Here is a 24,177-nt window from a genome sequence, read left to right on the forward strand (position 1 = left end):
AATATGATGCGAATACTGTGAGAGAAAAAAATGTGTGTACAGCCAAACATTAAAATGACATACAAAAATGTAGACTATTTTCATTTGATAGAATGGAGCCGATAAAAAACACAGTTTTGGGCTTGAATAAAGTATTCATGTTAAACACATACACAGCAAAATGATACAGAATATACTGTTTATATGATACTGACCTGATAAAACCTAAAAACGGTGCAAATTAACTGCAAAAACAAAATGTTATTTGAAAGCGCTTCAGATTATGGCATCAAGCAGAAAATATAATTCTTCCAAAACTAAAGTGTAAACAGTGTACCAGTACAGCGCGTACCGACATGTACAGTATGTACAAGGGAACAAGATGTGAAGTTAAGTGACGAGGTGGGAACAATGTGGGAACTTAAAATATAATGCATACTGCAGGTACTTATTCATGGGTACATACAGTATTGTATCATTCGGGTGTACATCTTTAGTTAGGAAGAAACTTAAAGAGAATTTAGTAATCTTCTACATTGAATATCCTTCATAATGAACGTGAATAGTCAATAACGTGTGCGTTTGTTGACTACTTTTATCAAAGCTTACATAATGTGTTAACATTACACAATGTAAGAACTGTAACAAACACGTCGGCCCTCACCTGAGCTGTGCTGTCTCAAATTACTCAAACTCAGGAAAAGTGCTACCAGAGATCCCAATGTCAGCCAGGCGCTGGATGAGTGTCTGGTGGGAGATGGTGTCAAAGGCAACGGTGAGGTCAAGGAGGATAAGGATGGTGAGTAGTCCAGAGTCCGTTGCACGGAGGAGGTCGTTGGTGAGTTTGACCAGGGCTGTACATTCATTTGTTTATGAAAATCTGAATGGTAGCTGTCCAGGCCAATTAGCACTAATTCAGCTAACTTTCACTTTGTTAATCTTACAAAGCAATTTCTGACTTTCTTCAACCTCATGGTACATCTTAGCTTAATTATTTAAAAAAAGTCAACAATGTGAGAAATGTAATAAAGTAATTTTGACTGAAATCAATCATGGAGATAAAAGATCACATCGTCAGCAAACAGACAGAGTGCTGTCCGTCCTTATGAATGATGACAGACCAGAATAATGTGACTAAAATATACTTTATTATAAGATATACAGTGTGAAACCACACAGTACACAACTTTACTTAATGTGAATAAAACATATAGACAGACAGACGGATAGATGGATAGACAGACAGACAGACAGACAGACAGATAGATAGACAGATAGATAGACAGACAGACAGACAGACAGACAGACAGACAGACAGACAGACAGATAGATAGATAGATGTTCCAGTACATGGAAATCAACTATTTCCATGTACTTCAGGTATTTCATTGTGAAGATGTGTTGTTCACTCTTCATCCCTTTACCTAAACCCAAGCAGTGTACAGTGTGTTACACTTTTACACCGGTGCTGGTCTAGATGTAATCAAAGATGGACAGAGCTCAGAGATTCCAGGTGGTGAGGTGTATCAGCCCAGGACAGGAGAAGAGCTATTCTTGGGTGCTTCTGTCCGACAACTTCTTCCTCCACTTATCAATGGAGGGGAAGAACCCATTCAGGCTCATCTCTCCGCCCAACGAGGGGGCGAACTCCTAAAGAGAGCGCACCAAAGAAAAAGATGCTGGATTGCAGCACACCAGGAATAAACTGTTTCCATTTGACTAGACGATGCCAAACTGGGACAGATCACTCAGCTCCAGGTCACCAAACGCCTCCCAGGGGCAGATGACCACCTCATCTGCAGGAGAGGAACCATAGGTTAATGGGTCTTACCTTCAGCGACTACTTTGGAAAATCTGTCGCTTATCAGTTATTGCTTTGATTGATAGTTACCTCCAAGTCCGTCCATCCCCGGGACATCATCAAATCTAAGAAAAGGACAAAGTCTCCATCATCTTACATTTGTAATAAATTAATCCTTTGCAGTGGTGTTAGCTTTTCTAGACTCACCCATACTGTCCAGCTTTGGGAGCCTTGCTCTTGAACTGCCTGACCTCCTTCTGCTTGAACTTGGGGGGAGCGGGCTTGGAGCTTCCGGGTCCTGCTGCTTCGTTCATGTCTATAAAAAACAACAAAGATTCATATTAACTGGGGAAAAAAGCTGAAAGGTGAAAAAAAAGAGAATATGTGATGTAGTGTTTACATTTATTAGTTTTTGGTCTTAAGTGTAGGTCCTTGTATTTTATGAAAATTAATAAAGATATTGAACAAAAACAAAATGTAAAAAAGATCAACATGACTATTTACCAATTTAAATTTACATTAAATTAGAACAAAATATAAAATAAAAATGTCACATGACAGCAAAACTGCCACCTAAAATAGTTTATTTGAAAAAGTGTCAACTTGTTCACTTACATACAGCAACACCAAAAAAAAACTGTTTCGAAAGTTTGACCAACTTGAACACTACCTGCTCATCATGATCTACCTGCTCATCATGATCTAACTACCTGCTCATCATGATCTAACTGCTCATCGTGATCTACCTGCTCATCATGATCTAACTACCTGCTCATCATGATCTACCTGCTCATCATGATCTAACTACCTGCTCATCATGATCCACCTGCTCATCATGATCTAACTACCTGCTCATCATGATCCACCTGCTCATCATGATCTAACTGCTCATCATGATCCACCTGCTCATCATGATCCACCTGCTCATCATGATCCACTTGATCATCATGATCCACCTGCTCATCATGATCCACCTGATCATCATGATCCACCTGCTCATCATGATCTAACTACCTGATCATCATGATCCACCTGCTCATCATGATCTAACTACCTGATCATCATGATCCACCTGCTCATCATGATCTAACTGCTCATCATGATCTAACTGCTCATCATGATCTAACTACCTGATCATCATGAATCCACCTGCTCATCATGATCTAACTGCTCATCATGATCAAACTACCTGATCATCATGATCCACCTGCTCATCATGATCTAACTACCTGATCATCATGATCCACCTGCTCATCATGATCTAACTACCTGATCATCATGATCCACCTGCTCATCATGATCTAACTGCTCATCATGATCAAACTACCTGATCATCATGATCTAACTGCTCATCATGATCTAACTACCTGATCATCATGATCCACCTGATCATCATGATCCACCTGCTCATCATGATCCACCTGATCATCATGATCCACCTGATCATCATGATCTAACTGCTCATCATGATCAAACTGCTCATCATGATCAAACTGCTCATCATGATCTAACTGCTCATCATGATCTAACTACCTGATCATCATGATCTACCTGCTCATCATGATCAAACTACCTGTTCAAACCTGCTTTTTTGGGCTACAAAGTCGGCAAATCGCCGTGTGAAGTCCCCACCAAGTATGCTGAGTTTTTCAGCAAACCGTGCACTTGGGAACACGGCGGTAGAAACCTGCTCTTTCATAGTTTGGCAGCACGGAAAATGGCTTAACCTTTCTTACAGCATTTGCGTTTCCAACAGGTGCAGCTTGGTTTTAAAAGCCCTCACTGCAGCGTACATGTCTGTGATCAAGTCACCACATTCTGAACCCAACTCCTCTAGAAAAGACTTGAACGGGCGGTGATTTAAACCTTTGGATCTTATGAAGTTGACTGCTCATGTTATGGTGCCCATTACATGTTCCATTTTCAAGGCTTTGCCACACAACGCTTCCAGTGATAAGTTGTCAGCTCACCTGTACCGTTTTTCCCACTAATCCACTCTTTTGACCGCACATCGCGGGCGCTCCATCTGTTGTCAGTCCCACAAGTTTATCCCAAGGCAGCCTAATTTCATTTACACATCTGGATACCTCTTCAAATAGATCTTTTCCCGTAGTTGTGCCATGCATTGATCTTAATCCTAAAAGTTCCTCTGTTACGCATAGATTTGAGTCCACTCCACGGATGAAAATGGACAGCTGGGCAGTATCAGAAGTGTTGCTGCTCTCATCCACAGCAAGGGAGTATGCGATGAAATCTTTTCCTTTTCCTACCAGCTGTTGTTGTAGATTGGTGGCAAGCTCACGTATACGATCAGCAACGGTGTTTCTGCTCAGGCTCACATTTGAAAACGCTTGCCTTTTATCTGGACAGACGACGTCACACACTTTCATCATGCAGTTTTTAACAAATTCTCCGTCGGTAAAGGGCCGGCCTGACTTAGCTACCTCTGCTGCCACAATATAACTAGCCTTTACAACAGCCTCACTTTGTGATCTGGCTTTTGTGAACATAGCCTGCTGTGACACCAGACTTCTTTTCAACTCTTCTACCTTCTGGAGCCTCTGTTTCATGTCCAGATGCTTGTACCTGTCGTGGTGTTTCATTTCATAGTGTCGTCTTATTTTATATTCTTTGATTACAGCCACACCGTCTCCGCACAAAGGACAGACGGTTTGCCCTTTACATCCACAAACATATACTCTGCCTCCCACCTGCCTTGAAAACCCCTGTTTTCAAAGTCCACCTTTCGTTTAGTCATTTTGTGGGTAGAGGGATAGTTGGAGTGGCAAGGGCTCACGCTTTCGGGCCCTCGATTGACGCACCAACGCAGTGGCAGTGAATTGTGGGATTTGTAGTATTAGTGGTGCGTGCAATATACCGGCAGGCCAGTTCTAATATTATTTAGATATTATCCTGCGGGCCAAAGATAATTCCACTCAAGGCCGGGCCTTGAGTTTGACATATGTGCTATAAATCATGTCAATTTTCAAGGAAAAGCGTCAAACATTCCCCACTTCCACCTTCTCATTTGTCAGGATTTCCTGCTTTTCTTTGTCTTTTGTAAACTGAATATCTTTAGGTTTTGGACTGTTGCTCAGAATTGATTTATTTTCTGACATTTTGTAAACCACACAATTAATTGATTGATTAGTCAATCAACACACATGAATCTACAACCATTAAATTAAATTAAAACCATTTAACCGTCTTAGGGATGTTTTCCTTTTTTTCCTTATGTGATAGTAAAATAAATATCTTTAGGGGTTTGAACTGACTAAACAAGATGTTTGGATCTTGGACTTTTGAGGCTGAGCATAAAAGAGTCATGTGTACTTTTACACATTATAAAGTCTAATGTGTAGATACAGTTGTCTGCATGTGCTTGTGTGTTGTAAAGATGCTGCAGTGATGTGTGCAGTAAATGGCGCCCTCTCATGGAGGAAAGATAAACGCTCTGTGAGAACATGAACAAACAACAACAAATAACAGATGAGCAATGAATTACAATATAGACTTTATGTAACAAGTACAAGTAGAAAACTTTAACATGAAACAAAAATACAAAAAATAATTTTAATTTTTTTTAGAAAATCCTGTTTTCTTTGTTTTTCAGGTTTTTTTTTACAAAGAAACTGGCAGTGATTGGCTTATCACACACACACACACACACACACACACACACACACACACACACACACACACACACACACACACACACACACACACACACACATACACACAAAGTAGGGTCTGGACGGGCCTTCATGATGTCGTGCAGTTTAATTATTCATTTTTTTCAGTTTATTTAAGCTTGTAGCTCTTCCTTCCTTTATTTCATATTACTTCATTATCGGATCTGAAAGGATGAAAATCCCCAAAACTGGAAGGATTTGTTCACCTGGCAGTGGAACTAAACTCAACTCTTCTTCACAGTCTTTTTCCTTTGACACCTGTGTACATTTACTAAAAACAAGAAAGCAGGACTTTTTCAGTACACACAGCACTTTACTTAAAGGATCTATAAACGTCTTCTACAACTGGTATAATCCCTTTAAACAATCCCATGTGGAACAGGGAACTGCTCCTCCATTATACCAGCGTTGCTGAGGTAAACTTCAGGGACAGGCAGCGAGGACGTCTGGTCTGCGTGTGGACTGCCCGTCTGCTGGATGAACTGCTGCAGCTCACACTGTCTCAGTTCCTTATTCAGCTCCTCCATCATCTCCCATCTGCCCTAGAGGATGCAGGCAATATTATACCACCAACAGCACCAATTCTGGGTTCAATACATTTGTTAGAATGTGGATTCATCTGAAAATAGTCTCCAACAGATGGTCTTTTCGTAGGATTTGTTTAAAACAAGAAAAACGTAGAATATGGCCAAACTACTGCTGCAAGGTGACATGGAAAGTGAAAGTCACAGTGAGATGCAATGTGACTTTTATTGACACTGTTGGTTAGTTCACATCAGAGAAAAGGCTACAACTTATTAACAATAATTGTAACCCTGTTCAAAACTATTTATATATAAGTAACATGCATCAGGAAACATGTTTGTTTTAGGAAACAAAATGCTACTCACAACACATTTAGTTTATTATCGGGTTATTGAATGATGGAGGAGATTTACCTGCAGCCTTCCCCCTGTAGTTTGCAGATCCCTCAGTGTATCGGACAATGTTGTATCCAGTTCTTCTCCCTGCTGCAGGCGGTAGTGGAGCTCCTGCTTCAGAGGCCTCAGGGCCTCGTCTGGCTGCCGAGTTCCCGCCCGAGAGCTTCGGCTCTGGGCTCTGAGCTGCATGTCATGTTCTAGATGTGCGGAGCGGGATTGGAGCTCCTTGATCCGATAACTGTCATCATCCAGTGATGCGTGAATCTGGTGCAGACGTCTGTGCAGATCTGTTGATGACAGTTCGAGTGGCAACGATTAGTCAAATAATCGATTAGATTAGACGATCGACAGAAAGATAATTTAAAATAAATCAAGTTGGCAACTTTAAATATTTCAATGCAAACATGGCAGAAAAGGATATTTTTCCTACTTTTCTGTTTTAGTAAATATCTTTGGGTTTTGGACTGACAAAACAAGTCCCTCTGGACTTTCCAAAATTGTGAATGTGCAACACACCAGCGTCTGAGATGGGTGAATGTGCAAACATCTCCTAAATCAAACGATTAATCGAGAAAATAATCTGCAGATTAATTGATAATGAAAGAAATTGTTAGTTGCAGCCCGACATGTACCTTCTTCTCTGTCCATCTCTGCCTGTAACTGTTCCTCCCACTGCTCGCTGTGCATAAGGTCTGCCTCGTTCTGCTCCAGCCGCTGCTCCAGCCGCTGCTCCAGCCGCTGCTCCAGCTCCTCCAGTTCTCCTTCAGGGACAAGACTAGATACTGAGGCAGACGACCTCTCATGCTCCCACACCTCTGTGTCTCTCTCCAGGGCTTGAAGCTGAACGTCCAGGTCTTCCTGCCTCCTCTGTTGCTGCAGAATCTGCCTAAAAACCTCTTCTTTGGCGGAGGAAGAGAGGATTGCCTTCACGGAGTGGACAGGGTCCAGGAAAGAGACGGGGGACGCTCTGGGTTCTGGGGAGGCTCGGGGAGACGGAGACCAGCCCCTGTTTGGTTTAGTCCTCTTGGGATGTGTGGAAGGTCCCAGGCTGAAGGTGAGAGCCTTGTGTGGCTCTCTGCCTTTGAGCGACTCTGGTTCTGACGGTCCGGGCTGGGGAAAACGTCTCTCTCTGGTGGCTGTTTCTTGACCATCAGTGAGGCTGGGGCCGGTCCTCCGCAGAATGAACTGGACCTTTGCACCCAGCTGTCCCAGCTGAGCCAGATGCTGAAGAGGACATTCATCAGCAACAAGCTGTCTCTCTGTGCCTCGAAACTTCAAGATAAGAATATAACGACCGGTCTGACCTGTGGAAAGTACAGATTCATGAAGGGTTAATATTTAACAGTGCGCTTTATTACAATTCTGTGGAAAGGAGGCGGCATTTTGAGGCTTTGTTTACGTGAGCCAATGTCTTTTTGGTTTAAAAAGAGTCTCGAATTGAACACTTGACACTTCATGTCTCCACCAGAGTTTGAAGTGTTCACAATACATCCCACGATATCAAACTGTAGGAGAAAGTGAAAGACATTAGGGCTGGGCGAAATGGAGAAAATCAAATATCACAATATTTTGGACCAAATACCTTGATATTGATATTGCTGAGATATTGTAGGTTTGACTTGATTGCTTTCACAACGTCTTTATTGATTTATTTTACCAGGAATCTCTTTTTAGAAGGGGGTCTGGCCAAGGTAACTACCATACACAATCCACTTATTAATATTGATATATTGCCCAGTCCTTAAAGACATATTGATGATGTCGCTATACGGAGACTGTTATGTGAAGATATAATATTTATTATTTATTTATAATATATATAATATGTTTTTCCTTGGGTGGCACAAGAGAAACAGGCTGTAGGGTCCTTTAAATAAATGTTGATCCCATTGGGAATCTTTTTTTTTTTTCGCAAAGTTTGTTGGCAAAACTTGCCAGTGCCAAAAAAATGTAAATATTGTAAATGTAAATAACCCCGTGTTGAAGGAAAATTGAGAGACTTACCGATTGCTTGTGCGAGAGCTATGACCACATCCTGGCAGGAAGTGTTCTCTGATAGGCCGCACACCACTCTGACCACGCCCTCCACCCACACCTTCAGCTCCATCACTCAGCCTCAGTTCCACCAGTCACCACCAGACGCATCAGTCAACTGTAGACTAGTAGCTTTAAAAATAAAATACAATCAATACATTTGTTTAATTATTTGATTCTAAACCAGATTTACACAATGGTATAATTTAAATTCTTTGGATGTATTGGACCTTGTTGGCTAAATTGCAAATCAATTTGCAAGACCGATTAATGGCAATATTAGATTGTATTAAGATTATTTTACGTCAGTGTGATTATTTGAGTATTTTGATTTGCTGTGGTGGGACAAGTACCCCTAGTCTTTATTCTTTACACCACTGTTAATTTGTCATGCATTTATTTAATTAAACTAGTACACCTGGCTATTGTCAATTTAAAATCAATATCACAATATAAAATGTTTTATACATTGTATACATATCAAACAGGGCAGAATTACTTGTGTACTGTCTCTTTAAGAGGAGAATCGGTTCCTTTGTAGGGCCGCGTGCTGGAGACCGGAAGTGAAGATACTAGTGAAGCTCGCTAACACTAATTAACAAGTTGGGAAGTTTTGAAAAATTAAACGATATTTTTATTATATTTTTTACTTTGTTGCAGTTTTTTGGTTGAGTTTTGAAAGAGCTCTTGGTGAGTTTTTGTGTTAACAGTAACGTTAGACATGTTTATATTTGTTTGTTTTCCAAGCTAAATAATAAATCTAAATTTGTCGGTCACTAAACTAAACGTAAGTAAGTTTCATGTTGTGTATTATGTCCATTTGTGTTAAGAGAAATTGTGAGGATAGCCATAATGTCCTGCAGTCATATATCCGTTTTGTAATGGTAGGTGAATTACGCCACTATGAGGAGTGTTGCACAGATGAAATGGATTTAACCTCCATTTGTAATATGTATATTGTTAGTGGAGATACACCTATGTAATGAAGATATCTGTCGGAGGTGGACATGTATGCACACTCCACTGTGGACAGTTAAACTGTTAAACACATTTAAAACCCCCAAATCATCTGGACAGATGGAAGCCACTAAAGGTTATTGAGAAAATACTCATTTCATTAGCTATCACTGTGAATTGTGGCTTTAAATATATAGCCTGGGAGCCCACATGATTAATGATCATCACCCCAGTTATGCTGCTGTCTGTGTTGCTGACAAAAATTATATGAGTTGTAAATTTAAGATTTTATAAACACTGAAATTCCATGTTTAATAACTAACTAGTTATTAAAGAAGGAAACTATAGACCGGGTAAGAAAACTGGTAAATTGAATTATATTAAAATAAAGCATGTAACTTCTTCACTATCCTAAGGTAAGGTTACTCAGGTAGGCTATAAGAAAACATGTTGTTATTTAGTTATTTACTTTAATGATCAGAGAGACATGCACAATAATATCACTGACTGAGTCTTTGGATTTAAGCTGCAAAACTACAATTTTAAATGACGTGACGGAAATTAATATTTTTAACTCCAGTAAACATATCAGACTATTATTTACTGTACTTACAGTATGCAGACTGTGTGATGCTACATTAGGTATTTAATACACTTAGAAGAAAGAATAACATTTATAAGCAGCAAACTAAACTTCAAACCTGTTAAAGTTTTGGCTAAAGTGTGAGCCTCATTAATCTGTTACAGTTTTCATGTCGGTCTTTGTGCAGATATTGTGTGAATAACCAAAAGAAATAATCGGCAGTAAACTTTCGCTGACATTTGATAGAAATAGTTGTTGACAGAGAAAAGGAAAAGTTTTATAATGTAAATGTTTATAATGTATAAGGTTTTATAATAATAAGACCTGTAAGCTTCCTGCTCGTGATGCATCGAGCCTGAGCGTGAAGACCAGTATAAGATATAAGATATAAGATATCTCTCTCATGGTGTCAGTACACAGCCGGGCGAACGGACACGCAACACACATGTTTAGGACACGCATGCCTTAAGGACATAACAACTTGGATGTCTAGCAACTTCTTGATGTTAAACACAGACAAAACTGAAGTTATTATACTTGGCCCTAAACGCCTCAGAAACGCATTTTCTAGTGACATAGAAGCTCTGGATGGCATTAACTTGGCCTCCAGCACCACTGTAAGGAATCTTGGCGTCATCTTTGATCAAGATCTGTCGTTTAACTCCCACATAAAACAAATCTCAAGGACTGCCTTCTTTCATCTACGTAACATTGCAAAAATAAGACACATCCTGTCTCAAAATGATGCAGAAAAACTAGTCCATGCATTTGTTACTTCAAGGCTGGATTACTGCAACTCATTGTTATCAGGTTGTCCCAAAAGTTGATCCAAAATGCAGCGGCACGTGTATTGACAAGAACAAGGAAACGGGATCATATTACTCCTGTATTAGCTGCTCTGCACTGGCTCCCGGTAAAATACAGAATAGAATTCAAAATCCTTCTCTTGACTTACAAATCAATTAATGGTCAGGCTCCAGCATATCTTAAAGATCTCATAGCACCTTATAAACCAACTAGAGCATTACGCTCCCAGACTGCAGGGTTACTTGTGGTTCCTAGAGTCTCTAAGAGTACAATGGGAGCCAGAGCTTTCAGCTATCAAGCTCCTGTCCAGTGGAACCAGCTTCCAGTTTGTGTTCGGGAGGCAGACACCCTCTCCACATTTAAGAGCAGGCTAAAGACTTTCCTTTTTGATAAAGCTTATAGTTAGGGCTGGCTCAGGCTTGCCTTGGATCAGCCCCTAGTTATGCTGCTATAGGCTTAGACTGCCGGGGGACACCTCCCTGCTCTCTTCCTTCTCTTCCTCTCTCCTCCCCTCCCTCTCTTCTTCTCCCTCTCTATCTGTATGCATTTATGTAAATGTGTGTTACTAACTCACCATCCGGGGTATCATCCCCAGAGTGTCTGTCTCTCATGTGGCAGGTTGCCACTGATAAAGTTTACGTCAGGATCATGAATCGTGGCTGCGCCTGCTGCCCTGGTCCTGCTGGACACCGGGAAGCCTTATTGACATTTTCCTGGATTCATCCAAACTTTCTCTTTTTCAACACAACATCATTTCTGTCAAATGTTGTATTTGTACTATGTTGTTTATCCTGTACACACGACATCTATTGCACGTCTGTCCGTCCTGGGAGAGGGATCCCTCCTCAGTTGCTCTGCCTGAGGTTTCTTCCATTTTTCCCCCTTTAATTATGGGGTTTCTTTTAGGAAGTTTTTCCTTGTGCAATGCGAGGGTGTAAGGACAGAGGGTCTAAGGACAGAGGGTCTAAGGACAGAGAGTCTAAGGACAGAGGGTCTGAGAACAGAGGGTCTAAGGACAGAGGGTGTTGTAACCTGTACAGTCTGTAAAGCACACTGAGACAAATGTATAATTTGTGATATTGGGCTCAAACAACAGTCAGAGTTTCCCCCCCCCCATAACCCGAAGGCATAGGGAGACGACCCTCTCGTCCACCGGGGTGAACACCAACGTAGCGGCGCTCAGCCGGGGACTTGTGAGTATCCCCACACCCACCCGACGCCTCACACCTTGGGCAACTCCGGAGAAGAATAGAGTCCAACCCCTATCCAGGAGTACGGTTCCAGAGCCAAGACTGTGCGTAGAGGTAAGCCCCACCAGATCCAACTGGTAGCGATCCACCTCCCGCACTAGTTCCGGCTCCTTCCCCCACAGAGAGGTGACGTTCCACGTCCCCAGAGCCAGCCTCTGCTGCCCGGGTCTGGTCCGTCGAGGTCCCTGACCATCACTGCCACCCGTGTGACAGCGCACCCGACCCCAGCGGTTTTTCCCATGAGTGGTGGGCCCACAGGATGGATGGATGGGAGGCACCACGTAGCTTCTTCGGGCTGTGCCCGACAGGGCTCCGTGGCAAACCCGGCCACCAGGCGCTCGCTGTCGGCCCCTCTCTCTGGGCCTGGCTCCAGACGGGGGCCCCGGGCTTCCTCCGGGCAGGGTCTCTCCTTTCCTTTCCCTTTCTTTCATGAGGTTGTTTTTGAAACATTCTTAGTCTGGCCCCTCGCAACATTATGTCTCTTGTAAAACCAAACAATTCTTGCAAAACTCTTTTAGAAATTTTATTTTTCTTCACACAAAGCACCAACTATGCATTGAAAGTATAAATGGAAAACACTTCCAAAAACACTTCATACATGTAAACACACATACACACAGGTCTCCAAATGTGTGAAAGTATGGACGTGTTTTCATAACATAACACATTATTCATTATAAAATGACAGAAGTAGATTTCAGCTCTGTGGCCTCTTTAAATCAGTAAGTGAACTCATTATGTAAACATGCAGAGATGATTTTAATCATTGAATTACAAACTGAGTGTGAAGCAGAACATGTGCACTCAGTTTGACACACTGAGTAAATGCTTTGGCTACCAGAGCTTTCAGAATCACTGAGTGTTTCAGGATTCAGTGAAACCGTAAGAACTGTGTATTTAAGCATTTACACAACAAGACACAACAGGAAGTGAACATTTCGCCTGAATGGACCAATAAACCCTCAGATGTATCAGTTCAACACACATCAGTCAAGTTTACATTTGGCACAAGGAAACTGGTGTTTGACGGGGAAGTGTGTGTAGGTGTGTGTGTGTGTAGTTTCTCTGTGTTTGCAGGAGGAGACACACAGGTTTGCTGACAGAAGGAATGTCAGCGTGTTCTGCCACATTCCAGGACTCAGACTCCGCCCACACATACCTCCGCTCTCTATTTACTAACTTCCACTGTTCAAATCTCTCGGTATCACCATCACAAGATCATCAATGGAAACAAGTCCTTGGAAAATAACTAAACAAATCTTTATGGATAATCATGAATTTAAGAATCGTCACAGTGCTCATTATTTGTCTGATATAAAAACACATGTTGTCTTTAGGAAGTATTTAAGAAAATAAAAGTTTCTTCTTGGAAGAGGAAAACTTTTCTGGAATGTAAAATGATAATAATCTTTCAACCTCAGTTTCTTTTGAACATTTGTTTCTCAAAGTTTTAAGATTTGCATTTCTGAGCGAATGAACGATATTCTACGTGCTGCAACTCCAGTTAACCCGATCACTGTTGTAGCTTTGATTTCTTTAGTTCCTGATGTCCAAACTAACACAAACTGTTGTTGAAGGGATTTTATTTTAAAGGTTATTATCAACTTGCACCTTTTTCCGGGGTTTGTATCAAGCAGCTGATCACAAAATACAATTTTAACTGAATTTAAAAGTATTCTGACGTTAAGGAATGAAGATTTGATGCCATTATGTACAAAATAATACTGATTTTAAATGAAGATTTAAACAGCCACAAACAAGTCAATAATGAAACATCTTCCCTCTTGAAGAACTAATACTTGGATTATTTTACAATGAAGTAATTAGCGTCCGTCCGAAGCAGATTGCGATTCGAGCTCAGAGAGGAATTTAAACAAACTCACCTCAGTTTCATTAATGATCCTTTCTCCTTCTCACTGTGGTGTGTTCAGGCAGGTGGACAGATGTGACCCAGATATTCACCTAACGTACAGACACTTCAGCCGGGGGAGGAGTGAAGATGTGGAATGCAGCCTTACTGGATGTGCTGCATGAAAGTGATGTCACTCAAAGTGGAGCGAGGTAATTAAGTACATTTCCCTAAGTACAATATTTAGGCTTTTTTTTTTTACCATTTTCACCTCCAGATGAAAATGTTTTATTCCTCCATTTTTTCCTTTAGTGCTGAATTTATTATTTATTTTATTTATATTACTAATAATAAATTCAGCACTATTAATAATAATAATACATGTAATTTATATGGCACTTGTCTAGATACACAGATGCTTTAAAATGATAAAAACAGACATATACAAATGTGTACACACAAGATGCAAACAAAAGACAAAACAAAGACAAAGGTGGGGGGGGGGAGGAAATGTACTTTAATTTACTTTAGCGTCAGTAAGATCCTAAAATATGGCATATGGTCCCTTTCTTTAATTTCTTGCATCTTTCATTTTTTCTATTCCATCATGAAAATCCCCAAAAACTGGAGATACAGGTACATACAACATGCAACTCTATCAGTAGTTTAATCTCATTAAGGAAAATAATAATGTGTTTGTCCTCTATGATACTGCTGCGTTTATCTTTAGAAGAAAGGTGTGAGTACTTCTCTGTAAACAGTGATGTCACAGTGACACTGAACTCCTGACAGGAGAAGATAAAACCTCAGAGGAGTGGCTCTTCACCGGCGCTCACATTTCCAGCATTCCAGTCTGCAAGTTATGCACATGTTTGTATCTGTGTGTGATGAGGATTAACAGTTCTGCTCAGCTGGTTTTAATTACACACACAGTAGTATAGAGGTGAACAACGTCTTAACTGTTGTAAAATCCCTGTAACCCACAGCCTCATGTGGTTTATTGCTTCAGTTCATCAACGTTTCTCATATTCAAACTCCGGCTGAGAGCAGAACTATATCTGCCGGTTATAGATGTTAAGGGTCATCCTATTACCTGGAACATAAAAGTAACCGGAGCTGCAAATAAGGATTCTTTTTATTATTAATTAATCTGCAGATTTTTTGATTGATTGATTCATAAAATTAATAATTGTCTCGTTTTGACTGAGCAGTAAATATTCAAAATATATATATTTCGGCCGGGACTTCTTTCATTACCACTTTCCGAGAAACTTTAAAAATGTGTCGCACATCATCACTCTGCAGCTATTTGTTAACGTCCAGTCATCAAAGCCACTCAAAAAAGAAATGTTCAGTTGAGTTCAAGTCCGGGCTCTGGCTGGGCCGCTCAGGATCGTTGTCCTGTTGGAAAATGAAACGTCGGCCCAGTCTGAGATCCAGAGCGCTCTGAGCAGGTTTTCATTCAGGATCTCTCTGTACTTTGCTCCATTCAGCTTTCCGTCCACCCTGACTAGTCTCCCAGTCCCTGCCATTGAAACCCCCCCACAGCACGATGCTGCCACCACCGTGCTTCACCGTTGGGATGGTATTGCACAGGTACCTTCCTGACGTGACGTTTAGAATTGAGGCCAAACTGTTCAATCTTAGCCTATACAAATATATTTGTATAGGCCAATATCACAAATTATACATTTGTCTCAGTGTGAGTTAGTAACATACATTTACATAATGCATACAGATAGAGAGGGAGAAGAAGAGAGGGAGGGGAGGAGAGAGGAAGAGAAGGAAGAGAGCAGGGAGGTGTCCCCCGGCAGTCTAAGCCTATAGCAGCATAACTAGGGGCTGATCCAGGGCAAACCTGAGCCAGCCCTAACTATAAGCTTTATCAAAAAGGAAAGTCTTTAGCCTACTCTTAAATGTGGAGAGTGTGTCTGCCTCCCGAACACAAACTGGAAGCTGGTTCCACTGGAGAGGAGCTTGATAGCTGAAGGCTCTGGCTCCCATTGTACTCTTAGAGACTCTAGGAACCACAAGTAACCCTGCAGTCTGGGAGCGTAATGCTCTAGTTGGTTTATAAGGTACTATGAGATCTTTAAGATATGCTGGAGCCTCACCATTAATTGATTTGTAAGTCAGGAGAAGGATTTTGAATTCTATTCTGTATTTTACCGGGAGCCAGTGCAGAGCAGCTAATACAGGAGTAATATGATCCCGTTTCCTTGTTCTTGTCAATACACGTGCCGCTGCATTTTGGATCAACTGAAGAGTCTTAAGCGACTTTTTGGGACAACCTGATAACAATGAGTTGCAGTAATCCAGCCTTGAAGTAACAAATGCATGGACTAGATTTTTCTGCATCATTTTGAGACAGGATGTTATTTTTGCAATGTTACGTAGATGAAAGAAGGCAGTCCTTGAGATTTGTTTTATGTGGGAGTTAAACGACAGATCTTGATCAAAGATGACGCCAAGATTCCTTACAGTGGTGCTGGAGGCCAAGTTAATGCCATCCAGAGCTTCTATGTCATTAGAAAATGCGTTTCGGAGGCGTTTAGGGCCAAGTATAATAACTTCAGTTTTGTTTGTTTGTTTAACATCAAAAAGTTGCAGAATATCCAAGTTTTTATGTCCTTAAGGCTTGAAGTTTAGCCAATTGATTGGTTTCATCTGGTTTAATTGATAGATATAATTGGGTATCATCCGCATAACAATGAAAGTTTATAGAGTGGTTCCTTATAATATTGATCAAAGGAAGCATATATAAGATGAATAGAATCGGTCCAAGTACAGAACCCTGCAGAACTCCAAGACTGACTTTGGCTGTCATGGAGGATTTATCGTTAACAAGTACAAACTTGAGATCGCTCAGATAAATAGGACTTGAACCAGCTTAGTGCGGTTCCTTTTATGCCAACACAATGCTCCAGTCTCTGTAGTAGAATGTCCTGATCAACAGTGTGGAAAGCAGCACTGAGGTCTAACAAGACAAGAACAGAGACAAGTCCTTTGTCTGAATGCCAATAGAAGGTCATTGGTAACTTTCACCAGTGCCGTCTCTGTGCTATGATGAACTCTAAATCCAGATTGAAAAACCTCAAATAAACTATTATTATGTAAAAAGTCACACGACGTTTTGCGACTGCTTTCTCAAGGATCTTAGCGAGAAAGGGAAGATTAGATATCGGCCTATAGTTGGCTAAAACCTCTGGATCAAGACTAGGCTTTTTAAGAAGTGGTTTTATTACAGCTACTTTAAAGGATTGTGGTACGTAGCCAGATAATAGAGACAGGTTGATCATATTTAATAACGAAGGTGTTAATTAAGGGTAAAACTTCTTTAAACAGTTTAGTTGGAATCGGGTCTAAAAGACAGGTTGATGCTTAGACGATGAGATTGTTGAAGTTAGTTGGTTAAGGTTGATTGGAGTAAAACAGTCTAGATATATTTCAGGAGTTACTAATGTTTTGGAAATTCCGGAGGTTGAAGTTAAGTCATTACCAATTGAGGTCAGGAGGAGATTAATTTAGTCTCTAATAATTATAATGTTATGGTTAAAGAAGCTCATGAAGTTCATCACTACTGAGAGATTACAGGAACAGAAGGCTCTGTAGAGCTGTGGCTCTCTGTCAGCCTCAGTGCTGAACAGAAGCCTGGGGTTGTTCTTATGTTATTCTATTAAGGAAGAGTAATAAGCTGCTCTGCATTACGGAGAGCCTTCTTATACGTTTTAAGATGATCTAACCAGACTAAACCAGATTCTTCCAATTTAGTGGAACGCCATTTACTTTCAAGATTTCTCGACTTTTGTTTTAGTTTGCGGATTTGTAAATTAAGCCGGAGCTTTCTTTTTCTGTTTTATGATCTTCTTCTTTCGAGGAGCGACAGAGTCGAGTGTTATTCGCAGTGAGGCTGCAAGCGCTATCAACAAGATGATTAATTTGGGAGGGACTAAAGTTAGCATTGGAGTCCTCTGTTATATTGATATTGAGTCCTGGTATTGAATCAAGTGCTGATGGAATCACTTCCTTAAATTTAGTCACAGCACTTTCAGATAGACATCGAGCGTAGGATGTTCTGCCTGCTGGCTTGTAGTCCAGTAACAGGACTTCAGAAGTTATTAAAATGGTCTGATAAAAGAGGATTATGTGGACACACTTGATAAACTTTCAGTTTCAACACCATATCCCAGAACAAGGTCCAGAGTGTGGTTTAAACAGTGAGTTGTTCATGTACATTCTGACTGAACCCAAGTGAATCTAATATTGAGATAAATGCATTATTAAGGCTGTCACTATCAACATCCACAGGAATATTAAAGTCACCTACAATAATTACTTTATCTGTTTTAAGAATAAAAATTCTGAGAGTTCAGATAGAACTTCAGAATACGGACCAGGAGGGCGGTACACAGTAACTAATAAAACTGGCTTTATTGTTTCCATGTTGGGTTTGAGAGCGTAAGAACAAGGCTTTCAAAAGAGTTATAGTTTAGTTTAGGCTTAGGATTGATCAAGAGGTTTGAGTCAAATATGGCCGCAACTCCACCTCCTCGGCCAGTACCTCGAGGAATGTGAGTATTAATATGACCAGGTGGAGTGGATTCATTTAGACATATTCTTCATGTTCTTCAACATTCTTCATTCTTCTGCACTGAGCAGTGGCTTCCGTCTGGCCACTCTGCCATACAGCCCAGATCCATGGAGTGCTGTAGTGATGGTTGTCCTTCTGGAAGGTTCTCCATCTCCACAGAGGATCTCTGGAGCTCGGTCAGAGTGACCTTCTTGGTCACCTCTCTTCCCGAGGCCCTTCTCCCCGATTGCTCAGTTTGGACGGGAAGCCAGTTCTAGGAAGAGTCTTAGTTGCTCCAAACTTCCTCCATGTCAGAATGATGGAGGCCACTGTGTTCTTGGGAACCTTTAATGCAGCAGAAATAGTTTTGTAGCTTTCCCCAGCTCTGTGCCTCGACACAATCCTGTCTCTGAGCTCCACAGGCTTCCTTTCACCTCCTGGTTTGGTTTTTGCACAACAATACACTGTGAACTGTGGGAGCTTACATAGAAGGGAGTGTGTCTTTACAAATCATGTCCAATCAATTTAATGTACCACAGGTGGACTCCAAACAAGGTGTAGGAACATCTCAATCACGATCAATAGAGATTGGAGCTCCTGAGCTTCATTTCAAGTGTCACAGCAAAGTGTATGAATACTTATGTACATGTGATATTTTATTAATATATTTTTTTAATACATTTGGGAAAAATTCTAAAAACCCTTTTTCACTTTGTCATTATACGTATTGTGTGTAGAATGTTGAGAGAAAAAAATTAATTTAATCCATTTTGGAATAAGGCTGTAACATAACAAAATGTGGACAAAGTGAAGGTATGGAAACTTTCCGGATGCACTGTATTGCAGTAATGTGTTGATCTCATATGAGAAGACAATTCATTCAAACATGGTAAATTCAAGACAAAAGACAAAAGATTTTCTTACGAACCTTTTTGATACGTAACCAATTCAAAAGAGACAAATTGAAATTCAATCCCATCAGTTTGTCCATGTTACTGTGTTAAATGTAATGTCATTTAATAGTTTGATGCTGTGAGCACCACACAGACAACGTCCTCCACCTCTATTATATTCTGATGGTGGCAGAAAACTCGGATACATCTAAAAAACTGGATGAATAAAACCAAATACAGAGAGATGCATTATTATTATTCTTACATATACAAATTGAAAGAAACTGACAGTGACTTTAAGAATTTTATTTTTAATGCTTATTTGCTTCAAAATGTTTTTTTCATACATATATCCTCATCATTTTAATCATCCATGATGCACATACCTTGAACTTGTTATCTGATCAACAGTATTCTCTGCTGTTGACTTGTTTAGACGGTATTTAATCATTTCTTATTCACTGACTTATCAAATACACATCAAGAGATTTAAAACAAGTATTTAAAAGTAAGAAATCTAAATAGAAAGATAAAAATGTTTTGCATGTATCTATTAGAAGTATAACATTAAAAAAGATTAAAGAATATTGATGACGTATAACTTGTTTCTCATGGCCTTCATCATCATCTTTATCTTTGAAATCAAAACGAAGACGTTTTTTAACGTCTTGCTTCCTTGTTCAACACGTCCTCATCCGTCTAAAAGAATAAAGATCACAAGTTAATCACTAACAACGTGTGAGAGGTCGTTACAGTATCATCAAGCATACAACGTATTTAAACTAACGCAGAGTTACGTACTCTACACGCACACATGGATTACTTCTTCAGGTTACATATTCAAGGACATGTTACAAAATAAAACCATCAACATGTAAATAGTGAGATGTTTTATGAAACATGATCTCATCACATGGTCTTCGTACTACAAAGTCACTACACTACATACTACACAAGTCATTGTGTTTGTTGAACATAATAAATAAAATAAGAAGTATTTAAAAGTATTTAAACATCGAAATGAAAAGGTACATTTTTTTTTCATGTACCTAAAAGTAGTAAAACATTAAAAAATATTAAAGCCTTTATAATTATCATCATCATCATCTTTAGCACAAGTCGCTACAGACAGAGCTGCAATCATCAAACATCAAAAGTAAGAAAGAAGTATAGGAACATGTTTAAGTCCGAGATAAAGAATAGTTAATGCTGACTTATGTACACATCAAAGGTTACATTCTGCATTAAAATGTTGGGAAATAAGATTATAAAAATGTAAAGTAAGTAATAATAAAGGTAAGTAAAACATGATCTCATCACATGGTCTGTGTACGACATCATCATGTTGAGCACACAAGTCTGTTTGTTTGTTAAACATTATCATCTAAAAAAGAATAAAACTAGAACAAGGGAAATATTTAAAAGTTTTAAAAAAGCAAGTCAAAATTAATTTGTCACAATATCTGTTATTCACTGACTGGTATCAAATACAAAAACATTCTTTTTAGGACATGCAGACTTCTCCATGACAACATATGTTTCCCAACATGGCGGTTGTTGTGCACAACAGTTATAATGCAGAAATCAATATAGAAATATGAGCAAAACTAATAAAAACAAAGAGTTGGAGTCCAAAAACAAAAATGACAAATGTGCATATAAAAGACAACCAGACATGTTGTCTTAATAATAAATAAAAATAAAGCTAAAATGATATGGTATATAAAATATAAAAACATCAAATCTCTTGTTCCAAAGATGTCTGTAAAGATAATGGTGAAGTCAAGTTGATCATTTTTAAAAGCATTGTTCCGTCTTTTATTTGTTCCGTCCTTCCTCTTGGTCTTCTCCGTACATTTGTACGTGAACAATTCTTCCTCGTTAAAGATATTTAAAGATATTTGTTCACAGGCATGTTGAAGGCATCTTTCAAGCCTTTCAGTGCTTGTTCCTTTGTGATCTTCCTCCAGTCCTGTGGAACATCAGCTGGCTTGGCTTTGTATTCTTCTGCAAATCTGTCATTGTATTGAACCAGGACAAACTTCCAGTAGTCAGACGCCTTAATGCTGTAGTCGGGAGGAATGTGCCAGTCTGGATAGTACTTGGTGTAGTTTTTGTAAGGATGCAACTCCCATTTAGTGTCTGAGCATTTGAAGTGACCTTCACTGTGCACAGACGTCGTGCACAGTGTTGCCACCAGCTTCTCACTGGATATCTTCCTGCATCTACCAAGACCTTGAGGCCGATGAACAGCTGCATGATGTTTCTCGTGTTCTTTGCTTCCAGCCTCACATGGAACTTTACAAAATGGACATTGTTGTCCACAGCCAAACACCTTGTTGAAAAGCTCCTGGTGTGGTTTGACTGGAAGCTTGTGCAGAGTCTCAGTGATATCAGCGCTTGAGAATTCCTCCTGCAGCTGTTCCTTCATTTCCCTCAATGATGTAATGAGGCTCTTTGTAAATGGGTGGCATGTGCTTTGGATTAGAAACAGGGTTCTTTTTTCAGCCTCCACTGAAATCGAGATATCGTTGATTAAATATCTGCGCATGTTGTTGATGAGCTCTGTGATGCTTTGTGTGTCATCTGGCAGCAGAACACCATCGTCTCCTTTTGAAGCCCGTTCTGTTGCTTCTGTTATTTTCTGAACTATGATCTCCAGATTCTTATTTTTCAGTTTGTACAAAGTTTTGCTCTCTGATATTTTTCCCAGTATCTGCTGAAATATCCAATCCTTGACATACATTTCATATTTACTAATGTACTTTACAAAACCCTGAAAGTCTCCCTTCTGCAGCAGCTCTTTCTGAATGTTGTACTGGAAATAGTTACGGGAACTGTACGTTGTTGAATGGCTACTTGTCAAAATGTCCTCCACAATCTCTATTCCCAGAGAACTACTCACGTACTCTTCAACAGCAGGTTTGAGACAAAGTTGGACAAAATCAGTTGCTTTGCGTTGGCAATCATCCCTCTTCATGTATAGATTGAGAAAATCTGACAAGTACTGAGGCTTGTACTTCTCCAGCTGAATTTTGGGATCCGTTTTCAACAAGTATCTTCTGTGCATCTGAAGGAACTCTGTTGAGGCAATGCTACAAATGTGAAGTTTCAGATCAATCTCAAACCTGGACTTGCACTGCTTCCAGTGTTGTTTAAGGGATTCGTCTACTTTTTCCAGAAGCTCCTTTGTGAAAGAATCATTGTAATCTCCGTCTTCTTTTGCAATATCAAGTATAAATCGTGTGCAAGACTCAATGACATTGTCTGCAAAGCTCTGCAAGTCTCTTTTCATCTGTTTTTTCGAGAACAGATAGCTACAGCTTTCAATAAAACTTTCTTGTACATGTTTAGTTTTCGACCTTAAATTGACCCTTCACAATCTCCTTTAGGTCTCCAATGTTCTGTAATTCCTCATTGAAATTACGATTTAAGAAATGTTCTTTTAACTGTTTGAGGATTCGTGCAGATATATTCTGTTCTTCCAAGCCAGACACGTTTTCAGTGACTTCAGCCCACATCTCTTCAAAGTCACGTTTCAACTCTTCTTCAGACATCGTGTTGTGTTTGCGACGATCACTCAAGAGTTTCATAACTTTTTCTTCAATCCTTTCTCTGTGTGTTCTTTGAATCTCCTGAACGAGTCCTGAACTTTTTCTCTGCTCAAGTGCACAATCCAATGCATTGTTCACTGAATGTTGGATTTCCTTTCCAAGACTGTTGATGCTGTTGAGAAATTCACTTTTGTATTTCTCGATCAGATTCACATGTATGTCTTTCCTTTTGTAGTATTCCTCAATTTTTTGCCTCATGAAATTTTTTTGGGCGCCTATTTTGTCCAACACCTGTGATTTTTCTGATTCAACCAATGTCTTCACTTGACTGAGCTCAGATTTGTTGTCAACATTTGAGATTTCCCGCTCTGCTGCAGTCTTCCAGGGGAGAATTTCTTTTCTGAACTCCCATTCCCATTGACTGAACTCTTTGCAAAGGTTGTTGTACGCATTAGCCACGAGAGTGTTTCTGAAACTAAAGATGAAGTTCTCGTATTTGACTGCTTTCCAGAGACTTCTCATCCATTCCAGAAACTCTGGGATATTTGAAACATCATCGCTTTTGTCTCGTTTTACTGTCTCCAAAAGATTTTTCTTGAAATCTGCTACAGCGTCGCTGTAACCTGTGTTCACTGGTGCCATTGGTGGAGTCCCATTCCAGAGTCCTGGGATGTTCCAGTGGTTTTTCTCTATGTCATAGTCCAGCACATCTGTGAATGCCTTTATGGAATGCTGCTTTTCCATATCGGCTGCAAGTTGAGTCACTTCATTGAGTTGTTCCAGGAGATGTTCTCTTTCCGTCATCGTCATTGCATGAGCTGCTACTCCAGAAACATTCTGGTGCACAAAGTGACAAACTGGCTTTTTACCAATTTCCTCCATTCTCAAGAATGCATGAGTTGCAATTTGCAGGACATCTTTCATTTCTGTTGAGTTCTCCATTGCAACATTTATAATTGTAATGTTACTTAAACCAATGACAAAGGTTGCCAGCTGGTTGTCATGCTCATAACTGTCATCTAGTAGTGCCAAATGAGGAGACCTAAGACCTTCTGTGTCAATGAGAACTATAAAGTCACAGTTCAGCTGGCATTGCATATCTTCACTTAGTCTGATGAAGAGTATATAAGCTCCTCTTGTGCATCTGCCACTGCTGACTGGAAACTGCACACCGAACATGGTGTTAAGGAGTGTTGACTTCCCGGTACTTTGAACACCCAACACAGTCAGTACCAATAGTCTGCTCTTCTCTCCAACCTTATGATGAAGCTCCATTAGCACATCTGTC

The 24,177-nt window shown here is 40.0% G+C and overlaps 3 protein-coding genes across 3 annotated transcripts; all 3 read right to left on the bottom strand.

Annotated features, from left to right (window-relative positions):
* Positions 1–1,166: 1,166 nt before the first annotated feature.
* LOC115027235 (retinal rod rhodopsin-sensitive cGMP 3',5'-cyclic phosphodiesterase subunit gamma-like) lies at positions 1,167–2,497 on the bottom strand. Its single transcript, XM_029460430.1, has 4 exons — positions 2,396–2,497; positions 1,988–2,096; positions 1,871–1,905; positions 1,167–1,775 (listed from the first exon to the last, which is right to left on the bottom strand). Exons 2-4 carry the CDS (start codon positions 2,092–2,094, stop codon positions 1,699–1,701), a joined length of 219 nt encoding a protein of 72 aa, XP_029316290.1. The 5' UTR covers positions 2,095–2,096; positions 2,396–2,497; the 3' UTR covers positions 1,167–1,698.
* A 2,972-nt stretch (positions 2,498–5,469) lies between these two features.
* On the bottom strand, positions 5,470–8,499 carry LOC115005898 (ras association domain-containing protein 7-like). The gene is made up of 4 exons (XM_029427870.1): positions 8,397–8,499; positions 7,025–7,696; positions 6,411–6,679; positions 5,470–6,014 (listed from the first exon to the last, which is right to left on the bottom strand). The coding sequence occupies exons 1-4, from the start codon at positions 8,497–8,499 to the stop codon at positions 5,832–5,834; spliced, it is 1,227 nt and encodes a 408-aa protein (XP_029283730.1). The 3' UTR covers positions 5,470–5,831.
* An 11,150-nt stretch (positions 8,500–19,649) lies between these two features.
* Positions 19,650–22,703, bottom strand: LOC115004670 (interferon-induced very large GTPase 1-like). The gene has a single exon (XM_029426371.1). It carries the CDS (start codon positions 22,628–22,630, stop codon positions 21,227–21,229), a length of 1,404 nt encoding a protein of 467 aa, XP_029282231.1. The 5' UTR covers positions 22,631–22,703; the 3' UTR covers positions 19,650–21,226.
* Between the last annotated feature and the right edge of the window lie 1,474 nt (positions 22,704–24,177).

This window comes from Cottoperca gobio, chromosome 3, assembly GCF_900634415.1.
Source record: "Cottoperca gobio chromosome 3, fCotGob3.1, whole genome shotgun sequence".
Classification (NCBI taxonomy): domain Eukaryota; kingdom Metazoa; phylum Chordata; class Actinopteri; order Perciformes; family Bovichtidae; genus Cottoperca; species Cottoperca gobio.